This window comes from Crassostrea angulata, chromosome 1, assembly GCF_025612915.1.
Source record: "Crassostrea angulata isolate pt1a10 chromosome 1, ASM2561291v2, whole genome shotgun sequence".
In the NCBI taxonomy this organism is placed as follows: Eukaryota; Metazoa; Mollusca; class Bivalvia; order Ostreida; family Ostreidae; genus Magallana; species Magallana angulata.
This window is the reverse complement of record NC_069111.1, coordinates 9,649,283-9,668,434: the sequence shown is the minus strand read 5'-3', so window position 1 is coordinate 9,668,434 and position 19,152 is coordinate 9,649,283. Positions and strand designations below refer to the sequence as shown.

The window sequence follows — 19,152 nt, the reverse complement described above, 5'->3', positions numbered from 1 at the left end:
CATGACGTTATAGATTTAAACCACTATACAATACATCGTGTGTTTTTCTCCAACTCCATTAAAATTGACGTATTTACATGTAATATTAAATCATGTTTTTGATAACATTTAGAAGGAATTACTGTTTTAACATATCATTGATTCTGTTAACAAATCTATGTGAATTAAAAAGATACATTACAGTCTGAATGTTTACTTTTGATGTAATAGCTAAATGTCAAGGTCTAGGCTAATACAGGTATTTGCGAGTGGTAAAATGCAAATATAAGTAATAAACAACGATTATTTAGTGAACATGGCGTTATGAATAGCAACTGCTCTGCTGGCATATTTTCCATGATGTGCTTGCGCGCATCATGGAATATGCCAACAGAGCAATTGCTATTCATAAAGCCATGTTCACTAAATAACGTTGTTTATTTCTTAAATAATACGGTACCCATACAATTAGCGTGAGGTACTAGTGATGTTCATTTACGTTGGAGGTTAGATATGACTAAATATTTAACAATAGAGTTTCGTATAAACATAGCTGATTGTTGTAAAATACTGTATACAGGGAAATATTCGCCTCCGTTTTATTTTCGTCCCTTTTGAATTCGTTGTCAGCGGGCGAATACAAGATGTAGCGAAACTGTTCGCAACTGTAGAATGGCGAAAATAACGTGGAAATGAAAATAACTCTGTATACAGTATGATTATCCCAACCGTGGTCTAAAAATGGGAGGGGTGCTAAAAATATAACATAAGTGAAGAAAAGACATGAAAATAACCCATCGAAAACTTTATAATACAACTAACAAAAAGTGGACAAGGGAAAATGGATGTTGGACGTTGGTAACATCGATTAGGCTTACGTTGACAGACTAGTTCTGTTCCGTCCCAAAACCCATCGGATGAACAGTTGAGTTGACTGCTGCCTCCTGTTTGGATGTAACTATGGTAACATGCATAGACAACACTGTTGTTACCATGGGATACCACGTACGAATTGTGCGTGATCGTCTCATTACATGGCACTGAAAAAAGGAAGATCTTTCTTTAAAAAATCGAATAGAAAGCGGAAGAGAATCATTTTGTTAGTAGTTAAATATAAAAAAATACACTACTTTTAATATCTTAATTATAAATCTAAAACGAGTTTTTTAAAGCTCATCTGAACCGAAGGTCTGTAATCTTTTAACATTTTGGACTTCTATTCTATAACCCATGGGCCAAATTGAACAAAACTTAGCAAATACATTCTAATGGGAAGGGAATTCCAAACGTTTAACATTAAGGGCAAAGCCGTTTTTAAAAGGTAGATTACTGCAAAACAATGAAAGCAGGGTGTGCGTTCTTTAAAAAATTCTTCTTAAGAACCACTGCACTAGAAATGCCAATATTTACATCAAAGCTTGTATAAGTAATGAAGAAATTCAAATTATGATACACGGACTAATACTGGGGACTCAAGAGGGGTTCAAAGTTAAGGAATATGTTTAAGTCTTCTTCTCCAAAAAATAAAATGTTGCAATTTGTGAAGTTACTTTGCAAGTATCATGAAATAATGTAGATTTTGAGTTGTTAAAATTGTGACCATTAAACTAAAACTGGGGCCCCAAGAGTGATTCAAAGTTGAACATAGAAATAAATTGGGAAATGTTTAATATTCTTCTTCTCAAGAACTACAATGCTACAATTTGTGAGATAACTATTCAAGCATCCTCAAAATGTAGATTCTAAATTATTAAAATCGTGACCAATCGAATTAATACTTGGGCCCAGGAGGGGTTGAAAGTTAAACATAGAAATGTATGACAAAAATGTTTAAAAATCTTCAAATTAAAGAACTACAATACTAAAATTTGTAAGATTATTATGCAAGAAAAGTTCGATTCCAAAATTTTTAATTGTTAAAATTATGACCCCAGACTATTTCTGGGGCCAAAATTTAACTTAAAAATATATGGGAAAAATATTTAAAAACCGCCAAATAAGATACAAGGAACTGTTGTTTGGTCAGCGATGTGGCCGATAGGCCTTTTACTAAGTTTATTGTAACTAATAGATTTTGTTTTGTTCTATAATACATGATTTGAATTCATTTATTATCTTTCTGGGTCACGCACACTGACAGTCGCTTAAATTTGAACATGTGTCTGTGTCTGACCATGAATTTGATTTAAAACACGGTATCTTAAAATCAGGCCCATTTACCGGCATTGTAACTACTTATCAAAGTCATTGTTATTCTGTTGCTTTACTATCACTTCCGTTCAATGCGATCGTCTCCTACCCTGATCACAGTAGGCAGTGTAGATTAATCCAATTTCAATGCTTATCAAACCATAAAAAGATTTACAGAGTGACCATTTTAAGCAAAATGGAAAACAAAGTGCTTGGTTACGTGGATTACATCGTTTTCGGACTTTCTTTGGTAATATCGCTGTTGATTGGGATATATTACTCCCGTTCTGGCGGGAAACAACGCTCCGTAGAAGAATATTTGATGGGAAATCGGCGAATCACGTGCCTTCCGGTTGCGCTATCACTTCTCGTGACATTTCAGTCGGGCATAAGTCTGTTAGGACTTCCGGTTGAGATTTACTATTATGGAACTCAGATCTACATGGGCGTTATCGGTCTTGTGATTGGGTACACTATCGTCGCTGCATTCATCGTACCAGTTCTTTATCCCTTACAAATAACAAGTGTATATGAGGTATTCAATCATTACATCCAAGTACATGTATATCTTATAGGTTTATATCTTATAGAGAGGTATACAGTAGATCTCGGTTTGAACGAAGTCCTATGGACCAAATGGCAATTGATTATTTTCGTTATATCCGTAATTTGTTATAAATAAGTATCCATACAACGAATTTATTATAGTAACTATAGCGAATTAACTATATACATGATTTCTTTTTCGAGAATACATTGTTTGCTAATTGAGGCGTAGAATGAAAATACATTCTTTTGATACATGTACCTTTCATAATTGGATTGTGAATTGAAGAATTCATGTGAAAATAAATTCATTCAAACTATTGATATGTTAAATAGTAGTGCAAACTTTTTAAACTGTAAAAAATTATGTTCTGTTCTTTTTTTAATATTTCATTTCCATTATAAGTACCTGGAGATGAGGTTTCAGTCGAGGTCCGTCCGATTAGTTGGCTGTGTTTTGGGACTTCTATTTACGGTACAATAATTAACTAGTTTAAATCGACAACTATTAATCAACAATAAAGTAATAACATACTTTCACAGATCACAGTCAAGTTTTTTAACATCATCTAATCTATACGTGAATTTCTTTAATTCCAGATGACCTACATGGCAGTCTGCCTGTTTCTTCCAGGCCTTGCCATGGAGTCTGGTAATTTTTCTAATGCATTATACGATGCTTACCATTAATTTCCTTTAAATATACATGTACATGTTTTGCTACCTGGTACACCGTTATAATGCTTTATGCTTAGGTTCATGTCCGTATGTCTGTTTGTTTGTTTGATTTGCAGTGACTGGTTTTCCTAAGTGGGCTTCCATAGCGGTGGTAGCGGTGGTTGTGGTTATCTACACAATGATGGTACGGCTCAGTGACAGTGGTGTTTCAAAAGCTCTCTCTGTCTTATCTAAGAAAATGAAATTCCTTACTGCACGCCACTTGTTTTAGAGTATTTGACAAAAACTGGTGGATTCTTTAAAATATCTAAATTCTTATAATTAAAAATGGGATGTGTTTGAAGCCTTCATTTGTGATTGTTTTCTTTTAGGGCGGGATAAAAGCCGTCGTCTGGACGGACGTGTTCCAGTTTGTTGTCATGTTGACTGGCATTCTTACACTCATCATTAAGGTTAGGAATTGTGTACAAAATGTTTGTAGACAAATTCGTTGATTCGAAGAACCAAAGTTTCGTTTTTGTTTTGTTTTTATTTTGTTTTACTGTAGATTTGTTCTGTGCACGGCTTTCAAGAAGTATGGAACACAGCTAGCGATGGAGGAAGGCTGCAGTTCTTCAAGTACATAACTCGATACTAGTACTTATATATAAGACAATGAGCCTTTGTCAGCTGTTTAAAGTTAAATCGATGTTATTTTTTGATATTTTGATATTTTCGTATTATTTCTGTACTGTGAAACATTCTGATATATCGATATGCATAAAAGTACAATATATGTAAATGATTTGAAAAATATCATTGTAGTTGATTTGGTAAAAGTCCTGAAATTTAATTGACCTTTGAAAGCTTTTCATTTTGTTTGGCCATATACACAGGTAATCAAAATACCAAAATTAAAAATATCCGAGCTCATTTGTTTGTATAGAAAACGGAATCATGATGTCATTATCACAGACAAAATAGAGTAACTAATCGTGTTTATAGGCGCATTGATACATATTTATAAAACAATTTCCGCAACAATTTGTAATATCTTGATAACGGGATGAATGACGTAGGCTATTATAGTGTAAACAATTCTGCCGCTCATCAACACTGCAAAATCGAAACATTCAGAATGTTGCAAATAACAAAACTACAATGTCATGTTTAAATATATCAGATGTAAACTTAAACGCTGACCACTTGAAATGCAATACATTCTCCGTTGTCTTTTAAGTTGGAACTATATTTTTGCGCGACGAACGATTTCAACGGTTATTCAGTAAACACATGCTATCGTGTACCGTAGCTATAGCCCGACCATTGTTTACGCAATTAACCCAGCTAAAAATTGTAAAGAACCCCCCCCCCCTTAAAAAAAAACAACAAAAAAACAAAACAAAAAAACTCGGCCTGTTTTTGACATGTGACTGAGACAGATTATCAGCCTTACCTTTGAGTTGATGTTTATTTTGAGAGCTTGTACACCATAACAAATAATTACATTGTTTAAATAATATTATGTCCATATATCAAGTATAAATCTATAAACAACTGTCTGGTATAATCATAAAACAAACATCAATATAAGAATATGTTTATTTAGTTTAGATTCAGATCCTACAAGCAGACAGACATTTTGGGCTGTTACCATAGGAACGATCACGTCATGGATAGGGAACGCTCTGAGCCAATCAGGGATCCAAAGAATATGTGCTACGGAGTCCATAGCGGAAGCAAGAAAGTAATTGAGATTTTAGACAGGACCGTCAGACCAAACGGTTTTTTTCAACGAAAAGTTTTCTCAAAATAAAACTTTTTTTGTAAAAGTTCGAATATGTTTATATTTATTTTAAAAGTTTCAATCCAGCGAAAGCTTATTGAGCTCATTTTCGTAGGTAAAAAAAAAATATTTTTTTCGCGAATAAACGCGAAACTTTCGCGATATAACGCGTTATTTTCGCGAATAAACGCGAAACTTTCGCGAATAAACGGATAACTATTCACGAAAGTTTCACGTTTAATCGCGAAAATAACGCGTTATATCGCGAAAGTTTCGCGTTATATCGCGAAAGTTTCGCGTTATATCGCGAAAGGTTCGCGTTTATTCGCGAAAATTTTTTTTTTATCTACGAAAATGAGCTCAGTGGGCTTTCGTACAATCCAAACCTATTGTTCAAGAAGTTAAATAATAACTATGGATTCATATGGAACGCCATAGCTGCCTTATGTGCCTATTTCATGTGAAGATGGTGCTTTATTATATTATGCTGTGGTTATTTCATGTGAAGATGGTGCTTTATTATATGAAGGTGGTGCTTTATTATATGAAGATGGTGCTTTATTATATGAAGATGGTGCTTTTTTATATGAAGACGGTGCTTTATTATATGAAGGTGGTGCTTTATTATATGAAGGTGGTGCTTTTTTATATGAAGATGGTGCTTTATTATATGAAGGTGGAGCTTTATTATATGAAGATGGTGCTTTATTATATGAAGTTGGTGCTTTTTTATGTGATGATGCTTTTTTATGTGAAGGTGCTTTTATATGTGAAGATGGTGCTTTATTATATGATGGTGCTTTTTTATATGATGGTGCTTTTTTATATGATGGTGGTCACTCGGAACTCCTCTTATTTTTGAATACTGAGTTAACCATTTATGTATTATCTCGAAATATTGAAAGTAAAACAAAACATTGATGCGATCAAAATCCATTTGATACACTATTGCTAGTTCCTCTTTTTTCTAGCACAATTAGTATATAAGCTATGGAGAAGATCTAGCTGTGTACCACTTTACCCCAACCGAACTTACATCTATTAAGTGACAACTATATAATGACGGAATATTACAAGAATTAAAGCCTAGAAACGTTATCCTGAAAAGCAGAAAATTGAATTTACTAATTATTTGTGTTTAAGCGAAGGTTATGCCCTTGCAATCTGATTAAAATAAGATCTTTGATCCGCTCTTAATTGGGAGTTGATTTTAAGCAACTCTCCTATGCAGTTACTCAGACAAACCAAAAGTGAAACAGTGTTTGGACCTCATCACAAATCATCGCTGCTGACAAGACTTAGTTCTTGAACGTAATTGATAAATTCGATGTAATGTATGCTAAAGCATTGTTTTTCAAGGAAACTTATTTATAAATACCTTGAAAATAGTCAGATTTTAAATGGTACGAACAATTTAGGTATTTTTTGTAGTCGTATGTATTCCTACGCCAGAGTTCAATATAGTCTCGTTCAACTCGACGCTCAGCTGTCTCCGTAAATCTCCGACAAGCAGAGAGTCTCCCTTGCTTGTCGGAGATTTACGGTGTCAGCCGAGCGTTTGGTTGAACGAAATTATAGAGTTCAATATTGCTTGGATCCATACAATTTTCGAGAATTTTTTCTATTACTGATACATAGTTTGATTGAATTAATTTTATCTTTAAATATTATTTAAGATGATTTATATGGGGGTTTATCGACATTCTTGTCAAAAAAGTCCAAAAATTCATATCATAAAAATGTGCGTAATTCAAATACAAATTAGAAACTACATGTACTTGTCATGCAAAATAACATATCATTGATTTTAAAATAAATAAACATCGACAAAATCAACTCCCGTCAGTTCTTCAGTACTTTGATTTTGTTATTGTCATCCCCAGTCGGTCTTCGTCATTGATGACCGTTCCTCTTTAACCTTAGTGGTGAGTTGGAGGAAGAGCTCACATTCTGAGTGTTTCAAAACAAAACAATATAAAAAAAAAACAAATAAAAAACGGATTGAGGATCTGATTTTAAACAGACTGATGCCCTAGGTGTTAGGATTTGACTTGAAGATAAAGTAAGGGAAAGTCACAGGGAGAGGTCTACTATACTATACTATAGCTCAAAGAAGGCCCTTTTATAAGTGCTAAAGGCAAAAGTAAAATGTCAAGAAATACTGACAAAATATTGTATTATTCAATTGATAATATTTGTCAATTCAATTAAGTCGTACAGTTCATCTCGTAACACAAATACTTATTATGCTAAAAAAGAGAAACTAGCAATTGTGTATTATATGTATTTTAACTGTATCAATTTTGTTCTAGTTTCAAAATATCCAGATAATAAATGTTTAACTCAGTCTTCAAAAATAAAGTTCCGAGTGACCATCTTCACATTAAAAAGCACCATCACATAAAAAAGCACCATCTTCATATAATAAAGCACAACCTTCATATAATAAGGCACCATCTTCATATAATAAAGCACCATCTTCATATAATAAAGCACCACCTTCATATAATAAGGCACCATCTTCATATAATAAAGCACCATCTTCATATAATAAAGCACCATCTTCATATAATAAAGCACCACCTTCATATAATAAAGCACCATCTTCACATGAAATAACCACAGCATAATATAATAAAGCACCATCTTCATATAAAATAGCCACATAAGGCAGCTATGGCGTTCCATAGATTCACATGCACTTAAAGGGACATGGATATGGTGACGCACAAACCCATGATTCAGCAAATATCGAATTTTTACACGATTTACACATATCTTTAAGAAATACATCATATGAAAAGATAAACTTTTGGGAAATTACGGTGTTCAAAAGTGAATAAATGATATTAAAAAGAGAAAAATATTAGTTTTCCTTCCTCTCCATAGCCACGCAAGAGCAGATGAATGTAAATACTGCAGCGTGGCTTACATCATGATCCATTCTTTTTTCAGTGTGTCAATCCCATTGTTACTATTTTTAGCATGTTTGTTAACATGTGGAATTTCTGGATGAGTTTTAATGACCTGTAAATTAATAGGTGATAACTTACGATGCGCGAAACCTCTCGTTTGATGAAATCTTGAGTAGTTCTTTTTATTTCCGTTATCATAAACAAAAAGTAAAACATCTATTTTGAACCACCGTGCCACTTTCACTCCAAGAAGTCAATCTTGTAATATAAGTTTCACGTGTTATTTAATATTTCGTGGTCAACTGTGGTCCAGAGTAAAATTCACAAATGTGTCGCCTTATCCTAAAGACAGATCTTTAGGATAAGGCGACACATTTGTGAATTTTAACATATACATTTCATGACCCAACTACATGTACATTGCTGATTTTTTTGTAGGTCAGTCATTTTTAATTTGCCAGCGGCTGTTTTGTACGAGACCTTGATGACATTTCTTGGTGTGGCAATATTTGCCTACTATGCTATGGCTGGTTGTGATCTCAAGGAAGCAGGGCTTATTCAAAGTTCTAATGAGGTAAGTCATGAACACCTGCAGTCTAAGTATAAAATACTTTCTCATGCACATTTTTCAATTACATGTATCAAAAGCAAAGATTTTAAATAAATAAAGAAAAATAAAATGTTATTACTAATAGTTTTGAAAATTGTACAGAATTTTTGAATGATGAAATATTTACAAAAGAAGCAAACGAACGCGTAATAAAAGCCATCGTTGCTTCTTAATTCTCTCTGGACGTTGAGCTCATATTAGATGTTTTCTTTCAACCTCTAGATTGTTCCGTATTTTATGATGGAACAACTGTCGGAAATCCCCGGGTTATCCGGTCTTTTTTTGGCGTGCCTCTTCAGTGCTACCCTGAGGTAAGCGTCATCCACATAGAAAGGGACAACAATCAGGGTAGCATTTAAACAAAGAGTGCAGCATTTCAATTTAAATCATCTACTTAAAACCTGTCATTCTAATTTGAAAATGCATCCCCAGTAGAATGTATTGAGCATCGTCTTTTGCAGTTAGGCCTTGGATAAATCTGGAAAAAAAGTTATTTTTCCAGCAAACTTAAGTAGACCTTCATATCAGATTTCCCGATTGTTTAAAAACCGCTTTTTTCCCCTTCGGATACTAAACATACCGCTGTTCCCTAATGAATAGAACTGTAAAATGTGTATTAAAAAGTCTGCATAATTAAAAAAATACAATGACTGACATTTTATAAAAAGTTGAAATTAAGCCACGAGAGCATATTCTCTTTTAACGATTCAAAGACCGCTGTGAGAGTATTTTGGCATTGATCTCATACAGTAGAATCTAGAACCCTACTTCTGTACCTTCTGACTTCAGTACCATGTCGTCGGGACTAAGTGCGATCTCTGCCTTGGTTTGGGAGGACCTGATACAGCCCTATTTCCAGTGTTTCTCTCTCAGACAGGGCTCATTCGTCACCAAAACAACTGGCAAGTATTAACAGCCTCTAAGGAGATGCAGTTCAATACACATTATGATTGACAAGCGATTTAAAGTTCCACTTTTAACAGGGCTAGATAATTGTCATATGCATACTCTATTAATCTCCTTAGGTAAAGAGCTATGTATCCTGTCTAACTGAATAAGAACATCATTTTGAATGATTTCAAGCTCATATGCAATCTATTTTAAAGGATTAAAAAAACCCGGTTTACTTTTAAGAACAATGGATAATGCTACAATTGGTGAAACTATTGGTATGAAATAGCTGCAGGACTGTAGCTCCCGGTCTGAAAAAATTCGGATGGACGACCTGGGAGCTACAGTGCCTCCCATAGTAAAAAACTGCAATTTACGGCGCACAAAAAATTGCGCTAGTTTTGGACTTATTAACCTTATTTTCACACAAATTCTGTAAAAATAATTAGTACCATTAAATTCTTCAGCAAATTTACTACAGATATCATCACTTTACTTGCCTCAGATTTTTTCTTAAACATGATAACCGACCTCGGAAAAAGAAGTATGTTAATTTACGTCGAGATCGAGAGTCGCCATTTTTAAATGTAAACAAACTTGCACCACTTTAGTTTACAGGGCTGGTGATGGTGTTTAAAAGACTATCAGAAGCAAGTGAAGTGACGACATCTGTAGTAAAATGTCCGAGGAATTTTTTGGGATCAAAGATTTGTACAGAATGTGTTCGTAAATGAGATTAATCAGTCCAAAACTAGCGCATTTTTTTGTGCGCCGTAAATTGCAGTTTTTTACTATGGGAGGCACTGTAGCTCCCAGGTCGTCCATCCGAATTTTTTCAGACCGGGAGCTACAGTCCTGCAGCTAGGTATGAAATTAAACTTGGAAAGCTCCGAGGCGCTGTGACAACACTACATTAAATGTTTTCAGCTTTATAACTTTACATAGCTATGCAACGTTATAATGCATGCGTTTAGACCCCCCCCCCCAAACGCCCGTCCGTCCCTGTCTGTGAAAATAAGTGTCCAGACCATATCTTTCTTCTGTATACACATTTGAAGTTCTTACTTCACACAAAGATTGCTTATGACTTAAGGGTATGGCATGATTTTGACTCAAGTTCATTTGGACAAAGTCAAGGTCACTGGCAGGAAAAGTGCTAAGTGTCTAGTCCATATACAAAAATTGCTAATGACCCGAGTATGTGTCATGAACTTTACATAGGGTCAGTTATGCAAGTTCAAGGTCATTGTTTAAAAAATGTTCAATTTCTGTTTGTGTCATATGTTGTAATAATGGAAATGGTTAGAAGCTAAAATTTGATACAGAGATTGCTTGTGAGGCGATATAGAATTAATAAATAGATTTTCATCTTTGCCCGTCCCCCAGAAAGTGGCCCACACAGATGTATTATATTTTATTTTGAATTAAAAAATTGTGTAGAAAAAAACTTGTGGAAAAAAATTTCGGCTAGATATACCAAAAATTCAAAACATTTAATGGCGTCTTGACATATCGTTTGATTCCAGTCATGTTTGTTATCATAAGGATACAAATTTCTTCATGCACTCAACACTCAACAGTTAAGTTGATATAAAATAGAATTTAAAGATTACAAATTATTTTATGTACTCACACTAGCATCAGCAAGTGTAGAAAAAATAAGACAGTTGGTTTTAATAGAACATGAACGGTGAATTAGAAATTTTTAAAATAAAAAATAAAATTCACCCACCCGTCCCATACTGATTGCAAATCAGGATTGGAATCTAATAAATATTAATTATATGTCCTGACTTGAGCTTTGTTCATTTGTGCAAGTTCAATATCACTTTTAAAAAGAGAAGCATCTATTATTTTCTAATTGAGAAATGCTCGAGTTATGAATGATTTTAAGCTGGGGTATCATTTGTGAGCTCGCTCACAGTACCTCTAGTCAGTAACAAACACTTTAACTTTCACATGTAATACATTTACATTTTGTAATAGTATATTTATCACAGCCTAATTTCAATTATTTAAAAATTGTCTAGGTAGGAGTTAACCATTTCTTCAAATGAAATAACATGATTGCAACTGAATTGATACATTATACATTTATTGCATGGTTGTGAAGTGGACATGGAATTTATTCCCTCAGGGAGAATCATGTTTTATGAGGGCAACGCCCAAGAAAATATGGTTTTTCAAGGGGAATAATCTTCATATCTCCCAAACGTTCATGCAATAAAAGTTTTTTATACCCAACAATATAGAGTACACCGGGTTTTAAATCTCTTGTACAGCAAAAACCTAGTGAATGTTTACTGGTTTCTTTCTATGTTAGTTTTCTGATATAAAAAGGATTAAAAATGTTGAATTTATCCGATATCTTTTTCTTAATCAAACGTTTGATAACACTGTATGCTCATCCTTAGTAGTTTTTATACGCATGGAATCAAAATTCCCCTCGCTTCCGAAGGGGTGAGATACAATGTATGGTTATTATAATGAGGTATAATAAAACCTAATATATATATTTTTTGTTAAAAAAAGCACATTTTAAATAGTAACTCCTGTAAATTTCTTTCTAAAGTTCCCGTATTTGCGGTTATTATCGTCGGAATGTCATTTCTTGCTATGAATTTGCCTGGAACAATAACTCAGGTAAACCATGTGCAATCAACATTACTCAAGAAACCCAACAGTTTTACCAAAAGCAATACTATTTGTATTCTGGTCCAGTTTTATAAACTTAAACGTTGGCATTTAAACAGAAGTACATGTATTCATTTACGATATTAATACATGTAACATATAAGTACTTGTATATACTGTAAACGTATTACATTTGGCTGTATATTCTATTTAGCGCTTTTGGCGGAATGCGGCTTCCGCTAAATCAAGTACATCGCTAAATGTAATTCATAGATGTAAAAGAATAGTACGTTCATGAATACGCTAATTCAAATCTACGAAACTTGTTCAAAAAATTATTTCCGCCAAATATCGTACACGCCAAATATAATACGTTTACAGTTTGCGATGTTTTCCCTTTTCTTTAAAAACTTAAAAAATTTACCCCCGTTACGTGCATCTTGAATTTGCACGTACATCTCCATTCTAGATCAAGTACTTAGGATAAATCTCACACACACTGACCGTTGGTTTACTCATCAAAAAATTCTCGTTTTCATGAATAAATATCATTTACCGATTAGAAAACGCAACTCCATTTCCTTTTCCGTGGATGGAGGTATGAATTAGAAGAATTCAAACATCGTGTTATTTTTTAACAAATTATCGCGTATACGCATTATTTCACAAAATTGTAAATACTAGCATTTAATAACATGAAATACTCATGAAAACGAGAAACATTCAGCGAGATGGGCCATGGCCAGTACGATTATAGAAAATTGACCTCGGATTTCCGACGTTGACCTCCAACTAAATGGCACACAATTGCAAAAAAAATAATAAGAATAATAATACAAAAAAAAATAAAAAATAAAAAATATATAAAAAAAGAAGAAATAAGTGAAATAAAGTACAAAATAATTACTGTGAGAAATAATGCAAATAATACCATACAGGCAAAACTATGCGTCTAATCAACCTCTAATTATACATGTATAGCTGGTTAGTTTTTAACAATGATTTGTTGTTTTATCTGTAAAGTAATATTTTTTAGGTTCAAAATCTCTGAAATATTTTTTTTTTAAATTCATTTTTTATCAGGATGTTTCAAAATTTGGAAAATGACATTTCTGCCGCAAACTCCTGATTTTATTCTTTCTCTTATGAGTACTATTTTCGCCCCGTGTAATTTTCCCCCTTCTACACTTGCAAACAGTTTCGCTTCGTCTTGAATTCGCCCAGACAGTTGTGTTTAAAGGGAAATAATTGAAAACATTGGAATTCGCCCAGTTTTAATTCGCTCGCTGACAAGGAAGGCGAAAGGGGCGAAAATAAAAAAGGGCGAAAATTTTACTGTATACAGTATTTGCCAGAAATCTCTTCCTGAAATAATACTCATTTTTTGAATGTTTTAAAATCCTTTCGCAACTAATTATTTTCCTTTCATAAATCACTATTCAACAATTTTTAATGTCCATTTTACTTTGTTGATTATATTTATTAACAGCCCAAGTGCATAATTAAAGGGTTTTATAATCATTATCATTGTCAGTGATTTTTAATATTAATTGTATGTATTAGTGAGGAGCTTATATTTGTCGTTCAATAGTGAGTTGACTAAGATATTTGTGTCATGGTACACTATAATGCAACTGATACGCACACTTGGTGGTTTTTTTTTTTTTTTTTTTTTTTTTTTTTTTTTTTGTGCCAGATTACCCTGGGAACACTATCAGCTACATCCGGGCCTTTAGTAGGGGTTTATCTCTTAGGGATGGCCTTTCCCTGGGCAACGGCAAAGGTAACATTTTCTTGGATATAAATTCCTAACTCGTATTACAAATATTATTTAAAATGTTGAATGAAGCTTTTCGACAGGAATTAATCACTTTATATTCTCTATATATAGAAAATATTTATAAGCTATAAACTGATAGTTCGTGGTTTTTTTTTAGTTAATCAAGAAGATACACGTATTATTTTCTCAAACTTAAATAATTAAAAAAAAACAATTTTGAAATCGTAAGTCCCATCTTAACTTAAACTATTGTGAATAAAAAAAATACAGAATGAGTTTTGGCTGAATTCTAGTCAGCAGTTATATCCGGGACCCTCGCCTTCTCCCTGTGTTTGACCATGACGATAGGGTCTAACCTTTACCCCACTGACTACCCCAGACTCAAACCTGTTCCTACATATGGCTGTCCGGGAACCAACCACTCGCTCCTAGAATCGACTGAGAGCAATGCCACGGTTAATCCAGCCATTACAGCGTTGACTGGGCGCTTTGATTACATACTAACTAATTACAGCAAGCTTCCTCCAATGGCGGAGAACAGGACAGCCGCGGCTCCATTGGAAGTTCAAAGCAAAGATGATGGGCGAGTATTAAACGGCCGATCGGTTTTAATGGGCCGTGAATCAATTTTTATTACCTGTTTATGACACTTGTTAAGTGAATAATATTGTAACTGTACCAAAAACCATTTTGTTGTTCCTAAAACATGCTTCAGAGCTAATAGTCGAAGTTACTCATAAGTATCCACAATTTTTTCAACATATAAGATAAAAGAAAAAACAAGGTGATTTTCAGTTTCGTGTAATTATCATAATCATAAAACATTTTTTTAATTGAAGCACGCCTTGGCTGTTCCGGGTATCCTTTCTATGGTATCACGTGACTGGTGTTCTAACCACTTTGGTTTTGGGAATTGTTTTATCGGTTCTTTCAGGTTCGTATCATATGGCTGCGATAATGAAGTTCTTTAAATCAGGTGAATATGACTTCTTGATGTCCCTGGTTTATGACGATCGGAGAGTTTTCGCTACACAATCCATTTAACATGCGTTTATATCAAAAGCAAATTGAAATCGAACGTGAGCAAGAGCAACATGTCCCTTGTCTTTACTTTTGAGAAATTTACGATATCTAGTTGCTTTATTTACGTTTAACTTGCTTCTAAACATGATTAGAACCTAAATGATTATCGTAGATTTTCGATGATCAGTTCTCCAGTACGTTTGGGTCATCGATGGATAAGCGATTCTCCGATCTACCGTCCATGATATTACTATGTTTAAGTTCGATATGGCATTTTTATACAAGAAATACATTTGAAACAATCGGACAAAACTTGCAAAGTTTTTCGGAATTTTATCCAGGTATTCGTGTCACTTTACAACAAAGAATATTGTCATAAATAAATTAAACGTATTGCTACTTTCATTTACAACCCATGGAGAGAAGAGTTCCAAAAGTTCGATGATGAATGCATCGATGAGGGTGACCCGGTCCAAACCAAAGTACTGTTGAATATGAGACTCTATATAATACATATACATTGTATAACTCGTTGTTGCATTGTCTTCATGCATTTTACAACGGAAGGGTAAAAAATATATAAGTTATGAGGTTATGCATGTGTCCCAATACCCATTGAATTTATGTAGTAAATGTATGTTAAAACCTTGAAACATGCTGTAGGACACAATTTCAGCAAGATTACATTTCAGACCAGGATTTGTTTACTAAATCATTCAATCCTCATTTGTCAAAACCAGCAACCCAATTCATGTCATATCTGAAATTTGATAAAACGAGTTCATCATAACATAAACTTATAATTTGGTGGAGTCAAATGAAGATAATATCAGCTAAATATCTAGACTTAATTCAGGGAAACCAATTTTGTAAACTTATACAATTTCAATAAAGTTTATACTGTAACTTTGATTTAATATCACCAAATTTTTTCTCTCCAGAAATAATGATCTTATATACACCCGAATGTTTTATTGGAAAAAACCCAAAAGAAATACAATTTTACTTCATCTTAAACCAATCATTAAATGCTACGAAAAAGCATTGTATTATTATTGTGAATAACCATCAGAACAAAATCTACGCAGCATTTCTTTATCCACAAAAAAAGAGAGATAAAACCTTTACTTTTTATCCTTGATTTTCCGTTTATTATAGGAGGACTCTCTGACGTACCCTGTGAAGAAAGATTCGTCTTCCCTTTCGTTCGCAGACTTCGCTGTTACCGGAAGCGACTGAAAATCAAGCGGCCATTGGCTAACTATACCGAGTTCAGAGCCTCCTTTCGTTCCAAAATGGAGGAAGAAACTCGCGCGTCTTTTCGGTCGCAAACAAAGTATGCCCCGGGGAACCAATCAATGAGCAGGACAGGGAAACCTAAGGGTTCGGGATAGGGTAAAAAGTACTCACCCTCTGGCGTCAGGGAGAGGGCCTCCTTCAGCACAACTGTGGAATAAGACAGTGACATTAGAGTCAAACAAATAATAGGTCGGCCATCTTATAAGAATAGTGTTTTAACGTATGTGAATTTGAAGAAAGCAAATAAAAAGCGAAACACATTTTACAAAACACAGCGCATCAGTTGGGTTTATCATATTACGATAAGTGAAAAAAAATAGATGAATGAATTTAACACAAACGTGAAATATTTCCAAAAATTTAATAAATACAATCAAAACATGCTTGAATAAAATATTATGAATAAATACATTAAAAACATACTGTAAACCATTACATCCTCTCTCTATATATTTTTTAATTTGAATTAAATATTAAATGAACATTTTTTTCCTAAATAATTTTAAAAAGAGAGATATAGAGAGGGAAATCCCTCGAGCAATGCAATTAAAAATAAATAATATTGTTAAAAATGAGGGGGGAAAGTTGGGTATTAATATAATATATCTTTAATTCACATTATATAAAAAGTAACGAAAATGGGCAAAAAAAACTTACATGCAAATAAGAGTAAAATTTTCCAACATAACTTCATGTTCCCTTATTCAGATTCCATTTCGCCAATGATAAGCACAGAAATAACATGTATCTCCTGTTGTTTTATATCGAAGTTCGAAATCATTGATTGTACGGACACTTCAATGTTTCACAGCATCTATTGCAAACAGAGGCTCAACCGGGCACAGGAAATGACGAATGGTTTGATCGAAAATAGCATTAAACTGTGCTGCCCAGTGTTTCATAAGCTCCGTGCGACGTCATTGTAATTCCTACAATTCAGAGACAAATTTATCCATAGGATGGCTTTCATTCTGTTTAGTTGAAACTCAATCAATGAATTTATCAGCGATTTAAGTGTAATTAAAATGTACTTCTCTGGCCTTGATTTCTCTATTTCAAAACACACCTTATTGACTTAAATTGATCTTCATATACTTTTGTCGTTGAATAATGAACTTTAACCAAAAAAATCAAAGATAAAAAAAATCTATATCGCTGTGTTATAAAAGTAATTAAAAATTACATAGAAAAAAAAGAAATCCCGAAGTTTTGTCCGTGCTTCTAATTTGTAGCTTTAGATAAGGAAACTGATGATGAACAATTCTTGATTTTTTTAAATATAAAATAAAATAGTTTGCCATTGTTATTTTGCATTCGATGTAATTGAGTGACCTTATTTCCGGACTGTTTAGCAGCTAGATGTTCTACACTGGTGTAGCAATGACATCAATAAGCATTAATTGTAGGAGAAACAACCTTGTAAAATACCTCATTATTCTACAAAGGTACGGCATTGATTAAAAGCTTGAAACAAAACGGTATAGTTATCACTTGAGATGAAACAATGTCGGTGTTATAATTATATCCCACAATTGTCCTAATGGAGAGAGGAGATGCAAGAACATAATTGTTTCCTTTTTAAATATTAAACACAACAAGGATGAATTTTACCATCAGTGAGCTTCGTTTTATAGGAATAGCAAGAATTGATACGTAGAAAATTGGTAAAAGAGTTTTTTCTATATAAAATATATATTATTCTCATGTATACTTTTATGTTAATACTATTGAACATTTTTTGCTTCGCAAAATTAAAATCAGAGATCAAAACCAAATGCGATTTGTTCTTTGAAAAATGATGACAGAAATGTCAAGAGGACTTTTGGTCGACAAAAATAAAACAACTCTGAGAAACCTTGAAAGTTAGTTAAGATTAACAATGCACCGTTTGACTTTCCAGTGGATAAAAACGGCATTGTCAAAGTGAATGACTGATTGACAAATTGAGATATAATTTTAAACGTTATTATAGATGTTTATGAAAATTAATTTAGATGTCACCAATTCTTGAAGCCCCAAACGATCAAAGAAACTGTAATGGATAGATTATGTCAATGATGACAGATATATTCTATACTCGTAACCAACGGTGCCTATTGATTTATTTCACAAGTAAATCTAGCTAACATTTACTTACTTTACATTTACTCTTTACAAGAATTATGTAAAACGGTGCGTCTGCATCGCTTAAAATAAACTCCAACAAATAACATCGAATTTGCAAACTAAAAATTTATGAAGGACTGTTATTTCATCTAATTCAGCATCATTGTTCAACAGAATATAGGAGTCGCTTCAGACTGTTTCAAAATCATTTGTACTATATATTCATGTCCAAAAAAATTACCTCCTACGAATCCGGTTATCAAGACATTATAGTTTTACATACATTGGAGGCACAGTCAGTATAAGGAATGCTGTATAGGTGAAGGCCTGGGATTAGAAATGAAAACCGGGGAGGGGGCAAACTTATCCGAAATATTGACAAGCAAAAAAATAAATAAATAAATAAAGACTTCTGCCAATCTTCACTACCCTAATCTCTGTGTGTGTGTGTTGGTTGGTTGGTTGGTTGGGGGGGGGGGGGGGGGCAATGCGTATTGTCATGAACTCGTATTCTAATGTTAAATTATCAAAAATAATATTATTTTACACCATCCCACTAAAAAGTAGGAGAAGGACAGTTTTTTTAAAACATTATATATGTAAATTTAAGAACAATGTATGTTGTGAGAGGGGCAGGCTTTCCTGCCACCCCCATACCCCCCCCCCCCACCCCCCCCCCCCCCCCGTCTCATGCATGATTGCTGAAGCATCATCACAGGACCTCGAAGCACTAATA

General features: G+C 33.6%; 1 protein-coding gene across 1 annotated transcript; it reads left to right on the top strand.

Moving 5' to 3' along the window:
* Positions 1-2,257: 2,257 nt before the first annotated feature.
* Positions 2,258-16,584, top strand: LOC128167567 (sodium-coupled monocarboxylate transporter 1-like). Its single transcript, XM_052833366.1, has 15 exons — positions 2,258-2,704; positions 3,122-3,190; positions 3,316-3,367; positions 3,510-3,577; positions 3,765-3,845; positions 3,941-4,011; positions 4,982-5,119; positions 8,512-8,647; positions 8,906-8,994; positions 9,473-9,585; positions 12,147-12,217; positions 13,905-13,991; positions 14,282-14,571; positions 14,828-14,922; positions 16,170-16,584. The coding sequence occupies exons 1-15, from the start codon at positions 2,366-2,368 to the stop codon at positions 16,403-16,405; spliced, it is 1,935 nt and encodes a 644-aa protein (XP_052689326.1). The 5' UTR covers positions 2,258-2,365; the 3' UTR covers positions 16,406-16,584.
* The last annotated feature ends 2,568 nt before the right edge of the window (positions 16,585-19,152 follow it).

Coding starts and splice junctions, on each gene's coding strand:
- LOC128167567 (XM_052833366.1), top strand. CDS start 2,366: ATGGAAAACAAAGTGCTTGGTTACGTGGATTACATCGTTTTCGGACTT. Junction 3,368..3,509: donor AGGCCTTGCCATGGAGTCTG/GTAATTTTTCTA, acceptor TTTGATTTGCAG/TGACTGGTTTTCCTAAGTGG. Junction 12,218..13,904: donor TGCCTGGAACAATAACTCAG/GTAAACCATGTG, acceptor TTTTTGTGCCAG/ATTACCCTGGGAACACTATC.